At 41.1% G+C, this 26420-nt stretch overlaps 1 protein-coding gene across 1 annotated transcript in view; it reads left to right on the top strand.

Annotated features, from left to right (window-relative positions):
* NRG2 (neuregulin 2) overlaps positions 1-26420 on the top strand; it is a 287139-nt gene that overhangs the window by 196833 nt on the left and 63886 nt on the right. The window contains exons 2-3 of the mRNA XM_058176612.1: positions 4291-4462; positions 21672-21790. Coding sequence (XP_058032595.1) covers positions 4291-4462; positions 21672-21790 — 291 coding nt within the window. The remainder of the gene's footprint in view (positions 1-4290; positions 4463-21671; positions 21791-26420) is intronic.

Raw genomic sequence — 26420 nt, 5'->3', positions numbered from 1 at the left:
AACATCGCTGATTTCAGCTTTTTTGCAGAATATCAGTTAGCAATCTAATTTTATCACAAGGTTGTTAACCTTTTATAAAATCAAATTTACATGGTGGCTCATCAAAGATAGTGTATGTGTCACTGTTACACTTGTTTCATCCATGTTTATCAAGTAGCCAGTATTATAAATTTGCATCTTTACCAGCCTTCAAAATTACAGTCATCCAAGCCTCATTAAAGAAAATGAGAAAAAAATTATTCAAAAGCTTCATTATAAACCTTCAATAATAATGTGGCCCCAAACAATATGTGCCTTATTTTACTCAATAGGAAAGCAAACATGATCAGGAACCTTTATGTTATGACAGGGTGGATTAAAAATGATGATTTTTTAAAATTTCTTTTTAAAACATCAGATTTTTTTATTTAAATTGGATTTTTTTTATTTTTATCAAATTTATTTAATAAAATGTTTTTGGAGTAAAAATCTATTTAAAGATAGTTTTCTATTTAAGATACATTAATAATTTAGTTTATTCAGCATGAAATGGAGCTTAATTATGTAGCATAAGGCTGTATATCAGGGGTAGTCAACTTCTTTATACCTACCGCCCACTTTTGTATCTCTGTTAGTGGTAAAATTTTCTAACCGCCCACCGGTTCCACAGTAATGGGCCATGTATCGTCATCTGCGCATGCCTCTCGTGCATCATGGGTTGGGGGGGCACCAGCTACCAGCTCTGTTTGTCTGTTACAGCTGGATGGTGTGGGGGGAGATGCGCAATCTATTCTGGGACGAGGCTCTTTTGTTTGCAGTCGCACTATAGTGCCATTTAGTTTCACTTAAGTAACGTGAACCAAACTTATGCGCAGGCGGTACAAATAGTATATTTTCAGAAATTTAAATTGTCACAGGGAATTTTATGAAAACCTAATGAAAATGTTTTTAAATAATGCTATGATTTTTTTTTAAAAAAGTCAATTAAATTAAAAAAAAAAGGAAAGTGCTTCAGTATCGGATAAAATCACTATCGCCCACCATGAAAGCTGGAACACCCACTAGTGGGCGGTAGGGACCAGGTTGGCTACCACTGCTGTATATTCTGCAATATTTACATTTTTGGTAAACTCATTCAATGAATCCAAAGTGTCCAAGCTAAATAGGAAACCTTCATTTTGTTTGCAAATAACAATATTAAAGATTCTAACTACCAACATGAATGAGTTCTTACATTTAAAGAGCACCTGTCATTTCAGATCCATCATGACAGCACCTGTTAGTAGACATCCACTCACCTGCTGCCCACCATGTCCCTCACCTTGTTGTTTCACATTACCAGCCATCCCATTAAAGCGAATGGGACTGTCGGTGAATCAACAGTGGGTCAGAAGAGGAGCTGCTGCGGGAAAGAGATGACAGTTGCTCTTTAAAAAATATGATTTAAATCGAGTTGATTTAAATCAAGCCTTTTTACTAGTGATTTAAATCATGATTTAAATCGTGATTTAAATCGACTTGATTTAAACCAAATCCACCCTGCGTTGTTATATATTTAACATCAACTATTATTTCCAGGAGAAATAATTACTCTCCCAAGGAGACCTTCCTGAGGACTGCAACCATTAGTGAAGCCCTGATCAGTTGCAATTGAACTTTTTAATTCTTTATTATATAAGTCATCACTACTCCTTTATAGATGATTTTGCTGTATATTAGATCATTATACTATATCTTTAGGCACAATATTAATTTTAAATATGTATATAGACACATTAAAGATAAAATTATTTTATTTTATATTTCATGTTAGCTATTTTTGTTATTTTGTTGTAAAATTTATAATTTTATTTAAACTACAAAAATATTCATTATATTCATTCCTGTGTTTAAAATTTTGAACGTTTAATTGCCTTGATATCATAATTTGTATTATGTAATTTTAGTCAATTTTTATAGTACATATGATATGTTACTATTTCAGTGGGATGGCTATAATCCTACTTTTTAAATCTTTGTTTTGCTGTTTGATGACCAAAATAAGGATGCTTGACTATAAACAGTCAAGAATCTAGCATAGTATCAGGTTGTACAAATGGCTTTGGGCACACAAAAGAAAATGCATATAACTTATCAAATTTTTATATTTTACCGACAAAGAAAAAGTCAACCCAAAAATAGTTTGTCGGCAAAGCTACTGCCTGCTTTTGAAAGTCCCGGATTGGGGTTAAAAGGCAAAAGTGAAAGCAGTATGCTCTGTCCCATATTTGGGTAGACCAAGTTTCCCTGATAGACCAGTCCCACCAGAAAACACATAACTTGTCAAACTTAGTCTTTACAAAGGTTCACGTAATATCTGAAACAATTTATGTTTCTTTCCATAATAAAGTCCAAATGAAGTCCATTTTAGTACTACAGTATGATGCTATGTGAAAATGATTTTATTTTAATTGCTTTATTATTAGTTGTGAATGTTTTTGCTAGTTACAGCATCACAAGGCTGCAGGCCAGCCAGGTACACAAGGTGCACACCAACCAGACCTGGTCTGCAACAAGGGAGAGTTGTATGCACTAGTTCATGTACCCAGGGAGCTTGCCTCATCCTCTCTATCTGTTGGAGACTGGCCATTTTAAAACTTCTTCCTTAAATGAGTAGGATTATCAAAATGTCTTTACAAATATAACCCAGCACAAAATGTTCTGGACAGACTGCAATGATTTTAATTACTTAACTATATGATATTTAGTAGATATTTAGTGTTTATGATGTAGAGTAAATAAGTCTACATTCATGTTACAATAATTCCTGAAAAGAGTGCAGTTGTGATTGTTATATTTTTAGTTTCTATTATTGTTATTATTGCCTTGTTAAAAGATAAAGATAAAGGTTCCCCTTGCACATACACGCTAGTCGTTGCTGACTCTAGGGGGCGGTGCTCATCTCCGTTTCAAAGCTGAAGAGCTAGCGCTGTCCGAAGATGTCTCCGTGGTCGTGTGGCCGGCATGACTCAATGCCAAAGGCGCATGGAACACTGTTACCTTCCCACCAAAGGTGGTCCCTATTTTTTCTATTTGCATTTTTACGTGCTTTCGAAACTGCTAGGTTGGCAGAAGCTGGGACAAGTAACGGGAGCTCACCCCGTTACACGGCAGCACTAGGGATTCGAACCGCTGAGTTGCCGACCTTTCGATCGACAAGCTCAACATCCTAGCCACTTGAGCCACCGTGTCCCCTATTTATTGCCTTGTTAGGGTACTTGAATAAATGAATATAGTGGGAAGGTTGCTGAGTTTGATATCATGATGTGACTGCACCACAGGCATTGAGCGTTTTCTATGACCACATGTTGGCTATTCTTTGGTGGCATGTAATGGGTTAAATTCCTCTGGGTACTAAACCATCCAATTGAGGTCAGAGATGGAGTAGCAATGGAGCATCTGATGACTGGGATTGTTTGATTAGTGGCCCAAATTCTTATCTCTCTCTCTGTCCTGTTTATCCTCTGTCATGTGGAGACTTTCCTTTTAAGTCTTTGCTATTATTGTTTGGCAGAGCAGACTGTCATTCTGAAAGACTGAATGACCTTCTTATTCCCCATTTTTTTCTCTGTGGAGATATGTTGTTTTGTATTCCCATTTGGCCGCAGAAAAGCCAGTGCACAGAACATTCCCAGAATGAACAGGCAGGCACATGAACAGGGAAAAAAAAATCTGCAGTGACTGTGGCTGAACTGAAAGGAAAAAAGTCCTCCTCTCCTCTTCCCTTCTTATAGACAAATGCTACCATTCAGATCAGCGCAGGCTGTCGAATCAACAGCATGGCTGCCAACAGCAGCAGAGGTAAGAGAGGAATGTAGCGGATGAGTTAGTGAAAGCAGCATCAGAGCAAGAACTGAAGCGTCTTCCGAGAAAGCCTTGCAAGCATTTGTATAGTCTCTTTGCATCTTATGTAGATGCACCTTTGTTTCTTTTATGCAAAGGGACAAGTGGGGAGATGGTGGAAGGAAAATGGAGGGATCTGCTGCTGAAAGGGAAACCAAAGCTGCTTGTGATGCCAAAGAAAAGAAGCTCAATATGCAAAAGCATCTGTTCTTCTCTCTTTTTTGACAATAATAGGTAGATGTGGGGAACGGTGGATAAACAAGGAATCAGTTCTTCATCACTGGCTTCACGTAATCACAATTGAAACTGGAAAATTCTGGAAAATCTAGCTACTAGGACGTCAGCTGTGATTTCCTAAGAGCATGCAGGACTGAAGAGGGGTGGTGGCTTGATTAAACTGACTTTGTTTCTTTCTGTTTCTATTCACAGCTGTCGCTCCAAAACTCAAGAAACTAAAGAGCCTAAATGTAGAAGTTGGAGCAAAGGTTTCTTTGAAATGTGAGGCAAGCGCTGGAAATCCCCAGCCATCCTACAAATGGTTCAAAGATGGCAAAGAAATTAAAAAGAGCAAAGATATCAGAATAAAATATGGGAATGGAAAGTAAGTAAAAACAGATGCTTTTTAATCTTAAAATTGTAAACAAATGTATTATCATAGATAAACATTCCTAATTATTATTGGTATAGTTGTCGTAAAAATGACTGAATGGTCAATTTCTATGTAAAGTGATATTTTAATCCTAATCCAAAATAAGGATGATTCTTGTTTGTGAACAAGATGTGTTCATAATATTCTCAGAGGATTTATTAATTTCAATATTTCAAGGTGCAGGTTCGACTCGAAGGAGACATTTATCTAAGCCAGATTTTAACTGGCAAGCACTAGTTGGGGGAAGGCTGTTTTAAGGTAAAACTTGTGTTACAAAATGGGAAATCCAACAATTTCATTTTGTCGACTGTCTAGAGCAGAATTCTAGAGAATTCTGGGAGTTGACTTCCACATAGTTTAAAGTTGCTGAGGTTAGGAAACATTGTTATAAAGCAAGAAAGCTCAACTATTTTTGCTGTAATATTTTATTTAATCATACATGGTTAAAAGAGACAGATAGATTGCCAATTATTTATTAGCATTAGGAGTGATGGCATGCTCCTCCTTAGTTTGTTTTCTGAATAGACCATGTGCTCTACCTTAAATTTTGGTGTGATCAAGGCAGAGCCAGATGGCCTAAACTGGTTTATCCATCTGGGTTTTGCACAGGCCTAGACATCACATAGGTAAGTGAAACAAGTAGTAGTGTATCTTAGAAACAGGGGCCATTTTGCTTTCTGCTTTTGCTTTGAAGGGGGTACTTTCTTGCAGCTCCAATGAAGTTAGGTGTCCTCTCCCTTTTTAATGGTATTTAACTATTACTATTTCTTAGTATACAGTGCCACAGAATTAAATTCATTATAAAGTTCTGGTTGATATCAATATGGACCATGAACGTTGAATTCTCTATAATGCTGAACATCTGGCTTCTCAGATCAAGCCAGACCATTGTAGTTGGTAAAAGTTAGCAAGAAAAACAAGGCCAGCAGGATTCCCAGCACCATATGAGGCAGAGTAGAGTAGAGATAGTTCCATGGATGTTCATACACTGTGTAGGACTTGGCTTCATGCAGTCAATATTTTGACTGTAGCTCAAGTAAGTTCATTGGCCAAATTTGGTGGGAGAGAATTGCACTGAATGTAGTTCAAGATAATAGCTTTAACATGGTGAAATGGAGGCCAGAGTGATGTGTGCGAGTGGTGGCAAGCGGCAGCAGAAGAAGCGGCTGTAGAAGAAAGCAAGGCAGGTGTCGGGATGAGGCCTAGTAAGTAGGGCAGCTCCACCCCCCTATCCCCACCTTACTTTATTTTTTACCTGTGTGCCTTGCCCCACCTCCTGCACACCAGGGTGGGTGAGACCTTAATTAGGGCTAATTTTGTGGGTGGGGCTTAATTTGATTGCATGCACCCAAAAACGTGATAGGGCTTCTTTTCAAGGTGGGTCGTCTTTTTGGAGAAACGTGGTATCTTTTAGATAGATCTGAAACTGGCAGTTTTTTAAAAATTAAATATGAGTAGGGTTTAAAGGGCCTTTTCTACAGAGCATATTTAAGCATATGTTCTGATTTAGATCTGGATCATAAAATCTCCCAGTGATTTCCTACAATAATTTGGAATTTGGATTTCTTACAAGGAGAGTGATTGGAAAGCTTCTGAGGGACTGTCCCTCGTGGTTAAAGGGAAACCTTCTTTTATATCTTTGCTCTCTGTTTTCCCCACTTGGCATTTTTTGGGGGAAATTTAAATAACTTTTTTTTTTCAGTATTTGTCATTTTGCAGTGCTCCAAAATGTCAGATTATTCAAAGCTTCTTGTTCAGTTTAGATACTCTATACCTGCAGTTTTCACCCTTTTCCTTAATATGGGCCACGGTTTCACCATCAAAACTTTTGTAGACCATCATATAAGTGAGGAGTGGATAATAGGCTACCCAGCCCCACAGACACCATGATTACTCCAGAAAATATATTCAGGACTCTCCAAATTATTATTTTTTTACCAAGGCTAATATCATGATATTTTCAAACTTCATAAACTGACAGTGTTATAATCTTAAATCTTGGAAGGAAACACTTAAACTTTGTGAGATTTGGTTGTTTACTAAACTTTCATCTATTTTTAAGTCCATCTATAAAGAGGAGCAGTTAGTGAAGTGGTTATACAGTAACTGAGGAAGGATTTGTGGGGAGATATGTATTATCTATACTGATTTGATTTCTCTGAACTAAAGTTGAAATGCAAATGAAATAGATGTCCTTTGTGTTCAGCATTGAGATTTTTATTTCTTCATTTAAATATTTGGTTATGGGCAAAAAAGATTTGTCTAATTGTTTATATCAGTAATATTAAAACGAAAGCTAATAAAATCTAGCAACACTTGGAATTTTAAGTTTCTAACTCTTCAATGATTGTAAAACTTTTCTCTACAAATTTAACTTATTTTAATTTCCATGAGGAAAAGAGTGATAAATTTATAAGCAACTATAGAAATATTAATATTGTATCCTTAAAAGATATGATTTTCACTCATAGATTTGCTAATCAGAGTTCAAATATTATATTTCTTCTGCCTTCCTCTTTTCTCCTGTTCCAAATCAGCATGAGTAATTGATAGCTCCCAAAGCTCTTCTCATTATTTCTGAACTGGAAAGTTGAGTTCCCTTTGCCCTTCAGATAACAGGCTTTGAATAAACTCAAATTGAATATAAGAGTAACATGACAAGGCAAGGCAATGGAGAAACCACATTGTAGTATGTTGAACACCACCAAAGCTATGTAATTAAAAAAAAATCAAAGATAGTTCTGTAATAAGGATTCCTACTTCGAGCAGTAGTTTGGAATAGAAGACAGTTAAGGTCTTTTCCAAACTATGATTCTCTATCTTATGTTAGCTGTTTAATTTTGGGTCCCTCCATTGTTTCTGAATTTTCTTCTCTCTCTCTCCCTCTCTGTCCCCCCACCTCCATTTTGTTTTTTAAAACTAATTTTATGAAAAATTGTCTCTCTGTCTCTCTCTCATCATAAACAAATGTTTACTTTTCCGGGGAATTTATGCAATGATTTGATAATCATTTCCAATTTCCTTTTAAAATAGACCACAATCTTTTCCAATCATATAGTTTTCTTCCATGTTTGTTGAAACAGGAATTTAACCACTTCTTCTCTTTCAACTTAAAGTCTTTCAGGGTTCAATGAATTCTCTGGTTCACTATTAGATAACTCTTCTTGTCTATAATACCTTTTTCTAATGGACTTAGTCAATATTGCTTCTTTAAGGATTTCAATATATTTCCAAATATCCTCATTTCTCTCAATTGCCAATTATTACTTTTGAGTATTGCTACCTTAAGTTATTAGTTGCCTTGGGATTTTCCCAATTCTCATAAAAAATCATTTTTCTTTTTTTTTATTTTGTTTTTTAAAACTAATTTTATGAAAATTAAAACTATAATAAAAAGTAATACAAACTGAAAGAATAAAAAGAAAACAATAGAGGGTGCAGAAAAGAAAAAGGAAATAGAGAAAAAATAGAAAAGAAAGAAAAATATGAATATTAAATGGTGAAAAAAGTAAGGTTCTACATTTAGGCAAGAAAAACAAAATGCACAGGTACAGTATATGTGGTACCTTGCTCAATAGTAATAACTGTGAGAGGGACCTTGGAGTCCTAGCAGACAACCATTTAAATATGAGCCAGCAGTGTGTAGCAGCTGCCAAAAAGCCAACACAGTTCTAGGCTGCATAAACACAGGGATAGATCAAGATCACGTGAAGTGTTAATACCACTTTATAATGCCTCGGTAAGGCCAAACCTGGAATACTGCATCCAGTTATGGTTGCCACGATGTAAAAAAGATGTGGAGACTCTAGAAAGAGTGCAAAGAAGAGCAACAAAGATGATTAGGGGACTGAAGGCTAAAATATATGAAGAACAGTTGCAGGAACTGGGTATGTCTAGTTTAATGAAAAGAAGGACTAGGGGAGACATGATAACAGTGTTCCAAAATCTCAGGAGCTGCCACAAAGAAGAGGGAGTCAATTTATTCTCCAAAGCACCTGAGGATAGGACAAGAAGCAATGGGTGGAAACTAATCAAGAAGAGAAGCAACCTTGAACTAAGGAGAAATTTCCTGACAGTTGGAACAATTAATCAGTGGAACAACTTGCCTCCAGAAGTTGTGAATGCTCCAACATTTGAAATTTTTAAGAAAATATTGGATAACCATTTGTCTGAAGTGGTGTAGGGTTTCCTGCCTAAGCAGGTGGTTGAACTTAAAGATCTCCTAGATCTCTTCCAACTCTGTTATTCTTTTATTCTGTCATCACAATTCAGACACTTGGTAACTGACTCATGTTTGTAATGATTGCAGTGTCCTGGGGTCATGTGATCACCTTTTATAACTTGACAAGCAAAGTCAATGGGAGAACCAGTTTCACTTAAAAACCATTGTTACTAACTTAACAACTGCAATGATTTACTTAACAACTGTGGCAAGAAAAGTTGTAAAATGAGGTAAAACTCACTTAAAAGTTTCACCTAACAGAAATTTTAGGCTCAGTTGTAGTCATAAGTCAAGGACTATTTGTTTTTTTATCTGCTATTCTTTATTTGCTTTTGAATTGCACTATATTTTATCTTCTTCGTTACATTAAAAAACACCCAGAGCCATTTGGAATAAGGCAGAAATTAAGTTAAATTAAATAAAATAAATTAAATTCTTGTTGCTCAATTCTCCATTTTTCCATAGCTATCATGATTTCTTGTTTTGAAATCTACTTGGATTTTTTTTCTTTTGAAATTATGGAAATTGTTTTCGTTTTGATCATGTTTTTTCTCTCTTCCTCTTGTTCCTTGGGTTCTCTTTTACATACTAAACATGTGAATTTATTACTTATATTGATTTTATATATTGATTGTCATATCTTGCTGGCACACAAATTTTGATGGTTTATAGCTTGAAGCAAGGATGTAATGAACAAAAAAATTCATCTGGGAAAGTTCTATTAACCTGCCTTTATATTGTTGCCTTTACCTAATGACCCAGTGTTGTATTTATCCAATTTTGGCATTCCGATCAGCTCTTTGTAGCATTACAGTTTTACTATATGTTGCAATCGCTTCTTGTAATTTGCCACAGAAATCCTCAATTTCTTCGATTCTTGTAATTTGTGTAACATTGCTGTTCCTTGAATAAATCTGATGAATAGATATTTCATGTGTCATAGCAATATGCAGACCTAGCAATTCCCTTTTTCATTCTTTTAAAACTATTTTACTAGTATGTTTTTATGATTTAAATCATTTGATTTCAAAAACCTGTAAATTCACATTACTAAAGCAGTTAATTTAATTAATATGCTTTATTTTTGTTTTGATAATTTAAAGTTTCCCTGATTTATGGTTCTCATATTCAATTTTTAGTTGTATAAGATCTTGTAAAATAAGGGAATCCGCTTTCACTGTCACATTTTTGGGTGGCTTTGATCTGAGCATATGATCACTACCAGATCAACTCATGAAAATTTCCCAATAACTAGAGGAGTGATTGCCAACTTGGGAGTCTGGTTCCCTAACATGTCTATTTAAATATCAAAGGCATGTCTTTACAATTGTATACAAATACAAATTAGCAACAATATAGAAGGGGTGTACCATTGTGTTCTTTGGAGTTACATATTAGAATGCTTTTATGTGGGTTGACTTCCTCTCACCGAGAGAGTGATTACCCCAGCTAAGGGTTTACTCTACCTGTTTGATCATAATAGTAACAGTGATTGACAGATCATATTCCCAACAGCATGCCTCCCAAGATAATTTGCATTACTGAGCCCTCCTATCATGCTAAACTTTTAATCTCATAGAACAGGGATTCAAAAAATTAAACTCTGAAAACCAAACCAGAGGTACGTATGGCAGGTGGAAAGGGGTAAGTGACCATGTAATAAGATAGAAAGGCAGCATAGCATTCATAGAAACATAGAATCATAAGGCTGGAAGGGATCTTGGGGTTCTTTTAATCCAACCCCCTACTCAAGGTAGGAGATTTTATACCAGGGATCTGCAACCTTAAACACTCAAAGAGCCATTTGGATCTGTTTCCCATAGAAAAGAAAACACTAGGAGCCAATAATTTAATAACCGGTGTGACTAGGTGGGCGTGGCCAACTCGACTCTCGGCTCTCTAGGACAAACCCAGGCTTGACACAGACAAAACCTCCAATAACTTCTTGCGGTGTGAATTTCGGTTTGTTTCAGCTCCAAATTGTTCCTATGCAATGCTGAGCAATACAAAGGTAAATGCAAAGTCAGCACTGAGAGCTGCTGCCTCTTAGCACCTTTTAACTATTTGCGCCGCTCTGCTGTCCAATCAGGCATTAACTGGCTTTTTGCACCTCCTAGCTGGTTGGGTGCCGCCAGCCGTAATGTCATTTGCCAGTATCAGGACTCCCAAAAGACTCCTCTTCCTGTTGCAGCGTGTCCGGCTGCCTACACCCATCACCAGCACCCATGCTCCATGCTCCTGTTCCCCCTTTGTCTTTGCTTCCCCACGATTCATTACGCCCCTATATTGAGATGTGTCAAGCCGGAGGTGGGCTCAACAGGTGGCCCACTCTACCAGGTGTCCACCTAAAATAGACAGATAGAATGGAGAAGTTAATATTACTCATTCATGCCCTCCCCCCCTCCCTGGTTTGTGTGGATATTTTTGATGGAATCGCCTCAACAGTCTTCTTGCATTGAGGTCATCCCATGTTGCCTCCTCGTATGGGTATCCTTTCCACTGTCAAGATATTTAACTTATTCTCTGACTAGTTTAGAATCGAGATTTTCATCTATCTCATAATGGTCACCGTCCAGAGGTCTGGGATTCTCAGAGGGATCCCTAGTGACCTCCACTGGTTTTAATCAGCTACTATGGAACACTGGGTGGATCTTGCCTAGTAGGGGTGGTAAGTTCACTGGGTTGATCACTTTCATCATGGTGACGGGGCCCAGCTATTTGGGGCTGAGTTTCTTACCAGGTGTTCTTAGTTTTATATATTTAGTAGAGAGATATATACTCAGTCCCCGATTTGGAACGGTTTTTGGTCTTCCCTTTTCTTGTCGGCTTGCTGTTTAAATTCCTCTGCTGCTTTTTTCAACACCAGTTTTACTTCCGGATCTGGTCAGCCCATCCATCTGGCTCCATTTGCTCTTGGGCTTGTCCCTTGAGTTCTGGAATAGCAGGGAACTTCCTCCCAGTCACCACCTGGAAGTGGGTGAACCCAGTACTCCAATGTACGGCATTATTATATGCTACTTCAGTGAATGATAGAAGGTTGGACTTTCTGGCAGGAGGCCCAGTTCGGGGGGGCGCAGACACAACAAGACCAGTCGGATTGTTGCTATGATACATAGCATCACAGACAGTGTTCCACCATAGCATTGGTTCTCTCCACTGATCCATTGGTGCTAGGGTGGAAGGCTGAACTTAACCCCTGTGAGGATCCTATCAGACTGACAAACTTCTGCCAAAATCTAGTGGTAAACTGCATCCCTCTGTCTGATATAAAGCCCCGTGAAGGTAGTAGATGTGTTGGATGAACATTTTTGATAACCGCCTAGCAGATGGGAGCCTGCTGCAGGGTATAAAGTGGGCTTGTTTTGAGAATGAGTCTATTATTGTCTGTATCACGGTATTGCTGTGGCTCTCTGGGAGGTCCACAATGAAATCCATGGCAATTTCATTCCATGGCCGACCGGGTTCAGCAACTGACTATAATAGACCAAGGGGCTTTCCTGGCTGGGGTTTATTTACTGCACAGACCAGACAACTTTTTACATAACCCTCAATTTCTATGTGCATCCATGGCTACCAGAATTGACATCTCATAAGGTGTAAGGTCTTGAGGAAACCGAAATGACCAGCTGGTTTAATGTCAGTGCACTTCCATAACACTGAGACTCTGACAACTTTAGGGACTTATAACTTATCTCCCATCCAGGCAAGACCGTCCCTGTGGGTTATCAGTGACCTATTGTCTGCTAGCCAGGTATCATCTTTTAAGGCGTGATGTAACTCATTGTACCAAGGATTTATTGGTTCATCAGCATCCATCCGCCCCGCAGGTTGCTTACCGTGTATCATAGCCTGTACTACCTCTTCCCTTTTATTGTTGTATTGAGGCATACGGGACAGTGCTTCAGCCAGAAAGTTCTTCCCAGCAGGCATATATTTCAGGGTGAAATTGAATCTCTGAAAATACTGCACCCAGCGCATATGTTTTGGGGACAGTTTTCTGGGTGTTTGTAGGGCCTCCAAGTTTTTGTAGTTAGTCCACACTTCAAATGGGTTCCCTGCACCCTCAAGTAGATGTCTCTATGTGAGTAATGCACTGCGAAAGCCTCTTTTTCCCATATCGCCCAGCTCCTTTCTGTGGGTATAAGTTTCTGGGAGGTGTAGGCACAAGGCTGTAGGCCGCCCTGGTTGTTTCTCGGTAATAAAACAGCTCCTACGGCTTTTACATCACTCATGTCGGCCTGCACTACATCACTCATGTCGGCCTGCACTATGTGAAACTCTCGAAATGAGAGTGTTTGAGGACTGGTTCACAAGCAAAAAGGCCTTCTCAAACCTGCAGATGGAAAAATTAAAGTGTAGACAAAGTGCTCTCAAACACCCCCCGACATTCAACTGTCCACACTATCGCCTGCCCTGGCCAGGGTTTTCTCAGAGTGTTACTGGTACATAGGAGGTCTTTTAGGGGTAACGCCACCTGAGCAAAGGATGAAATAAATTGCCTATAGAAATTCACAAAGCCAAGGAAACTCTGCAACCGGTTCCTCATTCACAGAGCTTGCCAGTCCAACACAGCCTTAACCTTTTTGGAGTCCGTCTCCCCACACACACACCCGCGAAATGTGATACCCTAAATAATCCAACTCTGTTTGATGAAACTCTCATTTCGAGAGTTTCACATATAATTTAGCATACAGTAGCTTCTGCAACACCTGGTGTACCAACCGGTATGTTCCTCCAATCGTGTTGGTGTAGATCAGTATGTCATTCAGATATACAAGGACCCACCCCCCGGTACAAGTACTCATGCAGTACTTCATTGATTAACTGCATGAACACAGCCGGGGTGCCCTGTAACCCGAATGGCATCACCTGAAACTGGTAGCTTCCCAGAGGACAATTGAATGTGGTCTTCCATTGGTCCCCTGGTTGGATATGCACCCAGTAATAGGCCTCCCTCAGATCAAGTTTTGTGAAAATCCGGCCAGTTGATAGGGTGGCTAACAAGTCCCTAATTAAAGGTAAATGGTATAAATGCTGTACACATACTGCATTGAGCCCATGGAAATCTACACGTAGGCGTAGGCCCCTGTCTTTTTTCTCCCTGAACAGGACTGGCATGACCATGTGGGATCTGCTGGGTCGAATGAATCCCTGGGCCAGTTTCTTATCTATATAGCATCTTTATTTTTCCAGCTCTTTATGTGTCATCGTGTACATATGGGGCTTTGGTAGTTTGGCTTCAGGTAGTAACTTGATGGCACAGTCAGTAGAGAGATGTGGTGGTAAAACCTCACATACTTCCTCCTTAAAAACGTTAGCCAAGTCATTTCATACCTCTGGAAACCCTCCAGCCATGGATCCCTGTTCATGCTGCAACCTGTTCTCCATTCAGCCTAGGTGCTGCCGTATTCTCAGCTCTGGACCGAGAGTCAGCCGCAATTTCCGGAACCCCTCTTCGCACCAGATGGTGGGCTCACACTTATCTAACCATGCTAGCCCTGGGATGAGGGATTCTATCATCGTTTCCACCACTATGAATCTAATGTATTCCCAATGCCCCTCTAATTTCCAGCCTAACTGGCTCGATAACATAGGTGGCTGCCCCCCCCCCCTCGAGCATTTATCTATCCATCGGCTCGAAATTCATGGGGGTTTGCAGTTTCATAGTGCATAACTTGTCAAGTTATACAATTTGTCCACTACTGCCCAGCCCATTAAGCACTGTGTACACCCAAAATCAATTAAGGCACCCTGCCGAACCCCCACATCTGTGTGTGTGTTCCTCAGGGTTACTGGTATTATGAAAGGATGTACAGGATCACTTACCATGGGGTCATTTGGGTCCTCCTCATCACTGTCACCAGACATCACGGGTAAACTTCCTGCACCTAGTGGGCTCCTGGCATCCTTAGCTGGTGTATGGGCCTTGGTGGAAGGGGTTTGTGATGCTATCCAAGACCATTCTCAAGCCAGACGGAGCCATTCCCGAACCTTTCCTCCAGTTACCGGTGGCCGGGCTGCTGGAGTGTGCACAGATGGGGTATTGGACACTCCACCACTCTATGGCCCACCTGGTTGCATCGAAAACAGCAGAACGTTGGCTTTCTGACTGAATTGGTGTGGCCTGGGGTTGGACCCTCTGCTCTGGGTCCTTGAAGAGGTGGTTGTTTGTCCATAATCCTTCTCCATTGGCCTAGTCCCCCATCCCCCTGCAAACAGAATCACTGTGGAGGTCGGCCACCCAGTCTTTCGCCTCCCCTGTCAACACAGTGGTTATAGCAACGACCATTGCCTGTTGTGATCGGTATATTTGTCCATACAAATCCATGTGGCTTATAATTTGACTCAGAAAAAGTGCCACCTGATATTCTCCAGATATAGTTTGGGACTAGCCAGATGGAAACGGGTATCTGTTCCAGTTCCTCCCAACCCTCCCCCTGCCAATTGGCTGAGGGGTCCACCCCCAATGCCCATGGTTGCCAAGAATGTGCATCCTGGAAGCTGGCCTCCCTGAATTGTTCCCTTAATACATCCAAGGTAGTGGTCCGAGGGCCTGTGAAATAACTCCACTCACCCTCTTCATCCTCAGTCCACCGCCTCTCCCTCCACCCTTGAAAAGGTGCTCCAGCAGAAGGAGGTGTTGGTGGTCGAGGCACCACAGGGCCTGTGAGAGCAGAACTATGCCCTCAGTTGCCTGAGAAGGCTTGGGTAATGCCAGTATCCAATGCCCCCAGGTTCTCTGCAGAAACCTAACACTGCCGGGGTTTACATTCTTTTGGCCCCACCACTGCCTGTTCGCTTTCCTCAGGGACCTCCAGCAAAGCAGGTTCCTTCTCCCCTTCCACCTCCTCTGGCACTGGCAGCCCTGCAGACGTACCCTCCGCCATGCGGCTCACACTGCCGAGACGTCGAAGAAGGAGCACCAACTTTCTCTCAGCTCTCTAGGACAAACTCGGGCTTGACACAGACAAAATCTCCAACAACTTCTTATAGTGTGAATGCTGGTTTATTTCAGCTCCAGGTTGTTCCTAGGCAATGCCTATCAATACAAAAGTAAATGCAAAGTCCGCACTCAGAGCTGCCACCTCTCAGCGCCTTTTAATTATTCACACCGCTCCGCAGTCCAGTCAGGTGTTCGCTGACTTTTTGCGCCTCCCAGCGGGTTGGGTGCCGCCGGTCGTAACATCACTCCTCTTCCTGTTGCAGCGTGCCTGGTTGCCTACACCTATCACCAGCACCTGTGCTCCATGCTCCTATTCCCCCTGAGGTTCACCCTTTGTCCTTGCTTCCTCACGGTTCGTTGCGCCCCTATATTGCAATGTGTCGAGCTGGAGCTGGGCTTGACATCGACATCACTCAGTCCCACCCAGTCACATGATCCCCCCAGCCACACCTACCCAGCCGGTCATTAGGGCAGAGAATCGGTTGTTAAATTATTTGCCCCATCCTGCCCCACCTCACCCTTCCCCTCCCTCCCCTCCCAGCCACACCCTGCCTCAGGTGTGCTGTTCACCTTTCTCTCTCTCTCTCTCTCTCTCTCTCTCTCTCTCTCTCCCCTCTGCCTCTCTCTCCCTGTCTTTTTCTCTCTGTCCCTGTCTCTCTCCCTCTCCCCTCTCTCTCTCCCTCTCCCCTCCTTCTCCCCTCTCTCTCTCTCTGTGTCTCTTTCCTCTCTCTCTTTCTCCATCCTCCCTTCCTCCCTCTCTCTTTCTCTCTCTCTTTTTCTCCCTCCCCCTCTCTCTGTATCTCTCTCCTCTCTCTCTCCTCTCTCTTTCACCCTCCCTCCCTCTCTCTGTATCTCTGCTCTCTCTCCGCCCTCCCTCTATCTCCCTCCCCCCTCTCTATATCTCTCTCTCTCTGTATGTCTCTTTTGGAAAGTCGAAGCTGGGCTGACTCAGAGAGCTCTCCTTGGGGCTCTTTGCTACTCCTTTTCTTTCTTCTTGGCAACTTTTTGGAAATCCAGCCTGGCTGAGGAGTCAGCGCGAGCCACGGCAGAGGTTTCCCCAAAGATAACCCTCCTTCTCCTCATGTGATCCCCTGGCCAGCTGTAGCGGGGCTGGGAGGGTGCGCACAAGTGGGGAGACCCTCCTCAAGCAAGTGGCCAGGCTCAGCCAAAGCACAGCAAAGGTGTGCGGGGCTGATGGGTTGACTGGCTAACAGGTGAGCATCTTTTGTGAGGACACTCTGGCTTTCTCTGAGGCTGCCCCCTTTTCCTGCTGCCCTGAGCTTCTTTACCCCTCCAGTGGACCAGTGCCACCAGCAGCGTTGATTGAAAAGCGTCCTCTGGGTGGCAAAAGTCCCCCTGTGAGGTTTAAAGGTGCTGCTGGGCGCTGTGGGCTCTTCCCCCTTTCTGTCATCACTGAACTGCAGATGTTTACCAGTTTGGCAGGGAGCAGCAGCAGAGGGGCCAAAGAACCACATGTGGCTCAAGAGCCATGGGTTGCTGACCCCTGCCTTATACCATTCTGGACAAATGGCTTTTCAATCTTTTCTTAAAAACCTCCAGCGATGGAGGACCCACAACTCCAGGAGACAATAATTCCATTAACGAATTATTCTTACTGTTAGAAGACTAGGCTGAAGCCACCATATTTAAAAATGATGTAAACATATAGGGAAGCTAGATAGCCAGGATTCATGTCTAAAAGATCCCTTCAGGAGATAGATAAGAAGGAGCTAAGTTGTTAAGAAATAAAGTAAAAATGTTACTTAAGCCAGACAAAAGAAGTTGGGCCTGAGCACATGGGAAACCCCTCCCCAAATCCCATCAGCAGCTACCAGACTTGTAACAAGGCAAGAGTAGTTGCCAGTTTTGTGAATCAACAAAGCAAGGACTTTGGGGGATAAAAGGGGGCCCGAAGCCTGCCCACTCTTTGAGTCATCTTTGGAACTAGACTTGGTGGCTATTGTCCCTCTGGCTAGTGCCTGCCAGTCTAATTGAGAAGGATGTGGATAAATGTGGATGAATGTGTGTGTGTGTGTGTGAAAGAGAGAAAAGAGCATATATATATGTTGTAACCGGTAAAGTTTTGCTGCTATTTTAAATTCACTGAGTCTCTATGCATTCTAAAGAACCAGTTGTCCCTCTGTTCAGTTAAAAGATTTGACTATCGCTACTTTCCAGGGCTGTGAGTGTGTGAATGAATTACCATACACTGAACCTGTATTACCACCCATGTAATATTCTCAGGAAATTTCTCCTTAGTTCAGATTAGATCTTTAACAAGCTTCCACCCATTGTTTCTTGTCCTGGTCTCAGATGCTTTGGATAATAAGTACACCCCCTTTTCCTTCAAGTATTGGAAGACAGCCATCAAGTCATCCCAATTCTTGTTTTCATTAAGCTAGACATACTTAGTTTCCTTAATCATTCATCACAGGGCTTAGCCTCTAGAATCCTTATCATCTTTGTTGCTCTTTTGTTGTGTCTTGCCCGCCCTCAGAGCAGCCGGGGCCTTCTTACCTGCTCCCGAACACTGAGGAATGTATGCCTCCCGGCCCAAGTCCTGGCTCCATGCCCACACAAACTGCAGAAGAAGGAGCATCTCCCTGCCCCAGCCCTGACTCCATGCCCAGGCAAACGGAGCAGCTAGACCCCTCCCCCTCCTCCACAGCAGGTGAGCCTGAGGAGAGTTTACTCCCAACAACAGCTGATTGGAGTGACCCTCGCATCAGAAGATTGGAGAGGCGGAGGCAACAGAAGGAAGGGAGGGGCAGGCCATAATGAGTGCTGAGTCATGGAGCCACACCCCATGGCCTATATAAAGGATCTACTTTCTGGCAGTCTCTGAGTCAGGCAAAAGTCAAACTTATCTTGCTGAAGTCACTTACTGGTCTCCTGCCTGCTCTGAGGACTTTGCTAGGACTTTGGGCAGAGCTGCAGAGGCAAGCCTGATTCGGATTTCCCTGACCCAGCTGTCAGCGGAGGAGTGGGACACGACATCTTTGCTATATACTTTCTAGGATCTTAGCATCTTTTTTGTAGCATGGGAACCAGAGTTGGATGCAGTATTCTAGGTATGGCCTCAGTAGTGCAGTACTAACAATACTAACATTTCTCATAATCGTTATGCTATCCCTCTTTGATGCAGCCTAGGGCTGCATTGACCTTTTTGACAGCTGCAGTATACTGCTGGCTCATACTTTAGTGATGTTGTTTCCACTATCACGCTAAGACCCCCCTCATGGTTACTTTTGTACCAGGTACTGCCTATTTTATATCTGTGCATTTGACGTTTCCTGTCTAGATGCAGGACCTTGCTTTTCTCACCATTGAATTGCATCTTGTTGGATAGGCCCAATGCTCAAGTATGTCAAAATCCTTCTGAATCATGAGTCTACCTTTCAAAGTGTTGGAAATTCCCTCCAATTTGGTGTCATCTGCAAATTTGACGAGTTCCCCTCTACCCCCTCAACTAGGTCATTTATGAAATATTGAAAAGCACTGAGCCAAGACAGAGTCTTGAAGTACCCCACCACATGTTTCCCTCCATGAAGATGTAGTTCTATTAAAGACTAGATATAGAGTGTAGTTGGTCAGCCAATTGTGAATCCATCTGGTGATGGTACTGTCTATCCCACATTGGTCTATCTTACCAATTAGTAGGCTATGATCTACTTTGTCAAATGTCTTACTGAAGTCTTCGTAAACTATATCCCCAGTATTTCCAGATCAAGTAATTTAGTTACTTTATCAAAGAAAGAAATGAGATTTGTCTGGCTTGATCTGTTTTTAATGAACTCATTTGTTCATTTCTAAACACTCACAAATTGCTGCTTGATTATCTTTTCCAGGACTTCCTCGGGTATTGATGTCAAGCTGATTGGTCTGTAGTTTCCTGGATCCACTTTTTATCTGTTCTTGAAGATTGGAACCACATCAGTCTTTTTCCAGTCCTCTGGCAATCCCCCCATGTTCCAGAAGCTCTGAAAGATTTTGTACATGGGTTCCAAGATCACATCTGCCGGCTTTTTCAGTACCCTGGAATATAAACCATCTGGTTCTGGTGATTTGATGTTGTCAAGTGGATGGGTGTTTTTTAATCAATTTCTTACCTATTTTGACTTGCATACTGTTCTATCTTCCACTGTGCTACTTTTGAAGGATTTGGCTATTTTTTTCTTTTTGCATAAAGACAGATGTAAAGAAGGAATTAAACAACTCCACTTTCTCCCTGTTGCCCATCATCTTCTTGCCATATTCTCCCATTAGTGGACTGATCATTTCCTTGAGTTTTTTCTTGTTCCTTACAAATAAAAGAATCTTTTTTTGTTATTTTTGAGCATTTGTTGCAAATTTTAATTCATTCTGAGCCTTCCTGATTCCATGCTTGCAGATTTGGGCTATTGTTGGTATTCTGTTTTAGTTAATATGCCCCCTTTTCCATTTTTTATACTTCTCCTTGTCTCTCAGTTTGTCAGAGAGCTCTGTGTGCACTATGCCAGTCTTGTCTGGTACATTTTGTTTTTCTTTCTCTGTTTTTGTTTGAGCCTTTAGTATTTCATTTTTCAGAGTTTCCCATGTGTCCTAAAGTGCTTTTCTTTCTAGGTTTCTCATCCATGGAATACTTCCTAATCCTTTTCTTAGTTTGTTGAAGTCATCTCTTGTAAGCACATTTCTGCTGATGTGCATAATTATTTACATATAATGCAATTTTTCATCCTCTTTTTGAGATGGTTCTATTGCTTCTGAACAATTTTTATTCTTCTAGCAGTTTGTATCAGTCATGGGTTTCATCCCACCAAGTTTCAGTAAACAAGCACTATCTATACAGACCTTCAATATGAACCTTAAATATAGACTAGGTTAATAGAGCTACAGAGACCAACATCTCTATTTCTGCTGCTATCTGATTCTGCAGATTGCACAGCCTAAATATTTCTTCTTGTTGTTAGTTGCGAAGTCATGTCTGACCCATCACAACCCATGGACAATGTTCCTCCAGGCCTTCCTATCCTCTACCATCCTCTGGAGTCCATTTAAGCTCACGCCTACTGCTTCAGTGACTCCATCCAGCCACTCATTCTCTGTTGTCCCATTCTTTTGCCCTCAATCTTTCCCAGCATTAGGCTCTTCTCCAATGAGTCCTTCCTTCTTATTAGCTGGCCAAAGTATTTCAGTTTCATCTTCAGGATCTGGCCTTCTAAAGAGCAGTCAGGGTTAATCTCCTCTAGGACTGACTTGTTTGTTTGCCTTGCAGTCCAAGGGACTCACAGGAGTCTTCTCCAGCACCAGAGTTCAAAGGCCTCAATTCTTTGGCACTCAGCCTTTCTTATGGTCCAACTTTCACAGCCTAAATATAGTAGGCCTAAAAGATGGATGATACAACATATGCCTACTTTTCTTGAGTTGCAACATGTACAGTTCCTATAATCTTCAGGAGTCTCACTATGATGGTGGATGGAAAGGAAGATATCACCCACTCAAAGCACTGTATCCCACCACCATCACCAATTTGGGTGCTTCCTAATATGCCTGGTTTGAAAGAGGGAATGTAGGATTTAGTGACTGGCAGACCTGTTTCCGAATTACGATACTGGTGATCAGACTACACTCCTTTGTCCATCAAAATCGTGTGAGGGTGCTAGCAAAAGTACTGGAGAAAGTTACATTCAGTTGCTCATTATTTGTTGCCAATAAATCATCATTAGATATTAGAATTAAAAAACATGTGGATTTACTTCCTGACTTTTATAGAAAAGTTGTTTCTGTTACTTCTCCCCATTGTCTGTTTTTGACGGTCATTTCAAATCATTAACAAGCACTGTTATTACTTGTTATAACCCTTTCTCTTTGTAGTTAAAACCTTATAATTTTCCTTAAAAAATCTTTACTAGAAAACATATTTAAGTTTGGTAAAAGGCTATTTAAGGTAATTGTTAATTCCACCTAATGTCATTATCAAAATAGTGTAATAACCAAGCCTTTCTCTTTTTTTCAAGGAAAATATCTAGACTTCAGTTCAGCAAAGTGAAAGTTGAAGATACAGGAGAATATGGTTGTGAAGCAGAGAATGTACTGGGAACAGACATTGCCACAGGGAGTCTCATAGTTAGAAGTGGTAAGTTATAATATTGAATCAAAATGATATATTTAGTTTCAACTGGCTTTTACAATTGGTGGGAGAAGAAGAACCACATACAACAGTGATAGATAACCTTTTCTGGACCGAGTGCCCGAAGCACAAATGCGTGTGTGTATCAATGGTGGGATTCAGCCAGTTCGCACCACTTCGGGAGAACCGGTTGTTAACTTTCTGAGCAGTTTGGTGAACTGGTTGTTGGAAGAAATCATTAAAGCAGAGAACTGGTTGTTAAATTATTTGAATCCCACCACTGGTGTGTATGAATGCGCATGCATGCCCCCAAGCCCCCAAAATGCAATGCGCCTCACCCCTGTGCATGCATGGCAGAGACCCAAAGACCAGCTGGCCGGCGGGTGGCATGTGCATATGCGTGGCAGAGCTGAGCTGAGGCGATAGCTCACGTACTCACAGAGAGGGCACTGCGTTCATCATCACAGACATATAAAATGCCTTGAGGGCAGTGGTGGGATTCAGCCAGTTCACACCAGTTCAGCTGAACTGCTTGTTAACTTTTTGCACAGTTGGCAAATTGGCTGGCCCGTCTCCTCCCTGTCACTCCTCTCCTGGCCTGAGAAGGTAAGGATGATGGCAGGGAGACTCACTCTGGGTAGGGCTGGAAATCACCACCATAGAGGGCAGTACAAGAAATGTTGCAAGGAGTAGCGCAGCCCTCACTGGCCAGAGTGAGGTAATGGCGTTGTTGTGGCAAGGTGAGGCAGTACAGGCGGCTGAAATGGTGGTGGTGATTGCCGGAGCCTTAGTACAGGAATGAAGCGCCCCTGTACTTGCCTTTGTGCAGCAATAGCATTCTGCCTTCGTTGCGGTACATTTGCTCTCAAGGCGGCCCTCGCCTTCCGCTGCTTTGGACTCAGAGTTGTAAACCACATCCAGGAAGCACTGCGGTGGAGAGAAGTGGCCAGGTCTGATTCTCCAGCATCTCATCTCTTGCTGGGTCTCGCTGCCCGACTGTCAGGTTTTAAAAAATATTTTTCAGTAGGAAATGGCGGGTGGCTTCTTCCGGCCTTTTTTGGTGCATCTGGGCATTATGCCTCGATCGCTCAGGGAGACATGTGACCTGCTGTCTGCCCCAAGACACTGGCCTGCCACATTCACTGCCATCGCCTCATGGCCTGCCCGCTGAGACCCGATCTGTGCCGCCGCCGCTGTTGCTGCCTCCTGGCTGAAGTGGAATTTAGTGTGCTTCACCATGGAGGAGATGGGGTCTCATCCTCCTGGAGGCCAATACGATGCGGATCCACAATGTGACCCTGCCTCACTCACCCCTGGCAACAGCAGCAGTGATGGGGATCAGGTCTCAGAGGGCAGGCCATGAGGCAGCAGTGGGCAATGCAGCAGGCAAGTGTCTTGGAACTAGATGACCTGCAAGGTCCTTCCAACTCTGTTAATCTGCTTGAGGGTATATGTGTACAGGTATGTTAATTGACTTTTCATGAAAAAAGATGGCTATGATGTCAATTTGATTAAAAGATCTTTGTTATTGAAGCTGCATTTTATTCAACTAGCTACTAATCCTTATTCACAATTTCAAAGGGTCTATAAATTTTTATAATATATTAATATATTCTGGTAAATATGTCCACTGTGAACTTAGGATAGGTGTGTTATTTTAGATTAAATAATGCTAACTATAATAAGACTTGACTACAAATAAAGCTGTTGGATGAAGTGAAAAAAAAGTGTAGCTTTTTTTTTAGCTCCATTTTGTGTTTGTGATCTTTCCCACAAATTCTGTGCATTTTGGATCCCAGTTTTGCGTTCTCAGAAGTAAGTCCCAGATCATAGAGTGGCACTTTGTCTGAAATAGGATTGCAATCACATGCATGTCTACTCAAGAAGAAGTTTTATTGAATCAAATGGAACTTTCTCCTAGGTAAGTGTATGTAGGAAATTGTTGCGAGCCTGGTATTTAAGTGAATAGTGCCGTAAATATCTCCATTACTTGCTATTATACAATGATAATAAACTTAAACTTAAATTATTTTAGCTTTTTCTTGGATTTGCATCCTTCCTTAGTGTTTTTACAAGATTTCAACAACAAAATGCTGTTCTAATTCTCAAAGGTTCCCTTTATGACGTGGTTAATTTTGATACTGTAGTTCTAGGCTTGTTAGGAATGCAAGCAGGGTCAATCTGCACGGTTTATGCTCTTATTCATCCATACTATTTCAGTGGTGGGATTCAGCCAATTTGCACCACTTCAGGAGAACTGGTTGTTAACTTTCTTGAGCAGTTTGGCAAACTGGTTGTTGGAAGAAATCATTAGGGCAGAGAACTGGTTGTTAAATTACTTGAATCTCACCACTGTACTATTTATATATAATTTGAATATCATGTTCATTTTGGGACACATAGGACCAAACAAAATTAGTATTTAGTATCAATGTTATGCGGCATTCCGGTTAGATGTACCTTATATTCAAATAACAGAGTACATAGTTTCTTCCCTTCCTTCCAGCCCTCATCAAAAGAGCAAGGCAGCTAGTACTCTTGGGAAAGCCTGCTGTTCTTTTCTCTCAACAACACGTTTGTCTTTCTTTAAGCCTTCCTTTGTTTATTTATTTTTTTATTTTGTCACAAAAGTATATATAAGCATAAGCATGAAAATAACTATATAACATATAAGCATAAGTATGTAATAACTTGGATATAATGAAAGGAAACAATAGGACAGGAACAGTAGGAACATTTGTGCTCTTATGCACGCCCCTTACAGACCTTTTAGGAATGGGGTGAGGTCAATAGGAGACATTTTTTGGTTAAAGCTTTGGGGATTCTGAGAAGAGACCACAGAGTCAGGTAGTATGTTCCAAGCATTAATAACTCTATTACAGAAGTCATATTTTCTGCAATCAAGATTGAAGCGGTTAACATTAAGTTTAAATCTATTGTTTGCTCTTGTATTGTTGTGATTGAAGCTGAAGTAGTCTTCAACAGGAAGGACATTGCAATAGATGATTCTATGACTTAAACACAGGTCCTGTCAAAGGCAGCGGAGTTCTAAGTTTTGTAAACCCAAGATTTCAAGTCTGGTGGTATAAGGTATTTTGTTGTATTCAGAGGAGTGGAGAACTCTTCTTGTAAAATATTTCTGGACACGTTCAATTGTATTGATGTTTGAAATGTGGTATGGGTTCCAGACAGGTGAGCTATATTCAAGAATTGGTCTAGCAAATGTTTTATAAGCTCTGGTTAGTAGTGTAGTGTTTCTGGAGAAGAAGCTACATAAGATTAGGTTTATAACTCTTAAAGCCTTTTTTGCGATGTAGTTGCAGTGGGCTTTGGCACTTAGATCATTGGATATGAAAACTCCAAGGTCTTGAGTGGACTTCTGGTGGCTCCGCTCTCTCCGAAGGACTCCCTAAGGGCGCCCGCGCTGGGATTCTGTAAAAAGCCGGCAAAAACAGCGGCTGAAAGTACCTTCCCCGGTAAAGGGGAAGGGAAAGAGCAAGAAGAAGGAAAGGTAGAGCTCTCTCTAGAGGCCCCGTTTGGGGAACTCGAAAGGGAAAGTTCCCTGGAAATCCTTCTGCAGCAGCTCCAGCCCCAGCATGTCTCTGCTTCATGCAGACAGAGAAGAGAGCGACCACTTCTGCTTCAAGTGATTGTTATGGACATTTATAAGCAGACGGAATAAACACAGGAAATCAGTCATTTAAATTGCAAGTATTAAATCTGACTTCTATTTTTTTTTAAAAAAAAAATTTCTCTCATCTACAATCAACACAATGAAATAAAATGGTGTTTACTTGCTGAGAAAGTGAAACTGAATGGAGATTTTATCTTATTGTACTGGACTGTGGATTGTTGGATTATTTTAGTTTGTTTAAGTATTTTATAAGGGGATTTTCAGCAAGAACTTTGCCATGAAGGTTTTTTCAGAAGAATGGATTCGTGACTTTATACAGGATTATACAGAAAGAATGTATTTAATTACTCAAAAATACGAACTGGAAAAAAATGGAGGCGTTTTGGATGAGAGTTTGGAGGAAATTAACCAATGTAATCAGGACTTGGAATATGGAATGGAGGAGATACAAACAAAAGTGGATAAATATGAAGATAGGATCCTGAATAAACAAGTTGATGTAAAGAAGCCTTTTTTGGATGAAATGCCTGAATTTGTGCTACAGGAGGCTGTCTCCCGAAATGGAAAAATTCACAAGGTTAATGCTTTCCAAGAGTTCTCTTTTCGGATTGAGGGAATATACGGCAGTAACTCGTGGATTCTTGGGCATGAGGAACTATTAGGAAATATTGCGACTGACTTTTCAAAAGGAGAAATGAAGGAAAGACAGAGACTAATGCATCAAAAAAAATGGCAAGAGACGAAAGTATCATCCTTGAAAGAATTTCTTTTTTTTGAAATATTAACAGAAAAAGATATTAGCGTCCCTGAAAGACAATACGTGAGGAAGATCTGGAAGAAATGGGTTGATTATATGTTTTATAACTATCATAAAAGACTAGATATTTGGATTTATACTGATTTTGACGAGGAAGGACTAAAGTTGAATAGATATTGTAATTTCCCTGTATTGAAATTTTATAATCTGTTGTATTGAATTTTAAATAGAATATTCTCGAAAGA

This window comes from Ahaetulla prasina, chromosome 3 (assembly GCF_028640845.1).
Source record: "Ahaetulla prasina isolate Xishuangbanna chromosome 3, ASM2864084v1, whole genome shotgun sequence".
In the NCBI taxonomy this organism is placed as follows: domain Eukaryota; kingdom Metazoa; phylum Chordata; class Lepidosauria; order Squamata; family Colubridae; genus Ahaetulla; species Ahaetulla prasina.
Note: the sequence above shows the minus strand (reverse complement) of the source record. Positions and strands in the feature narration are given on the sequence as shown.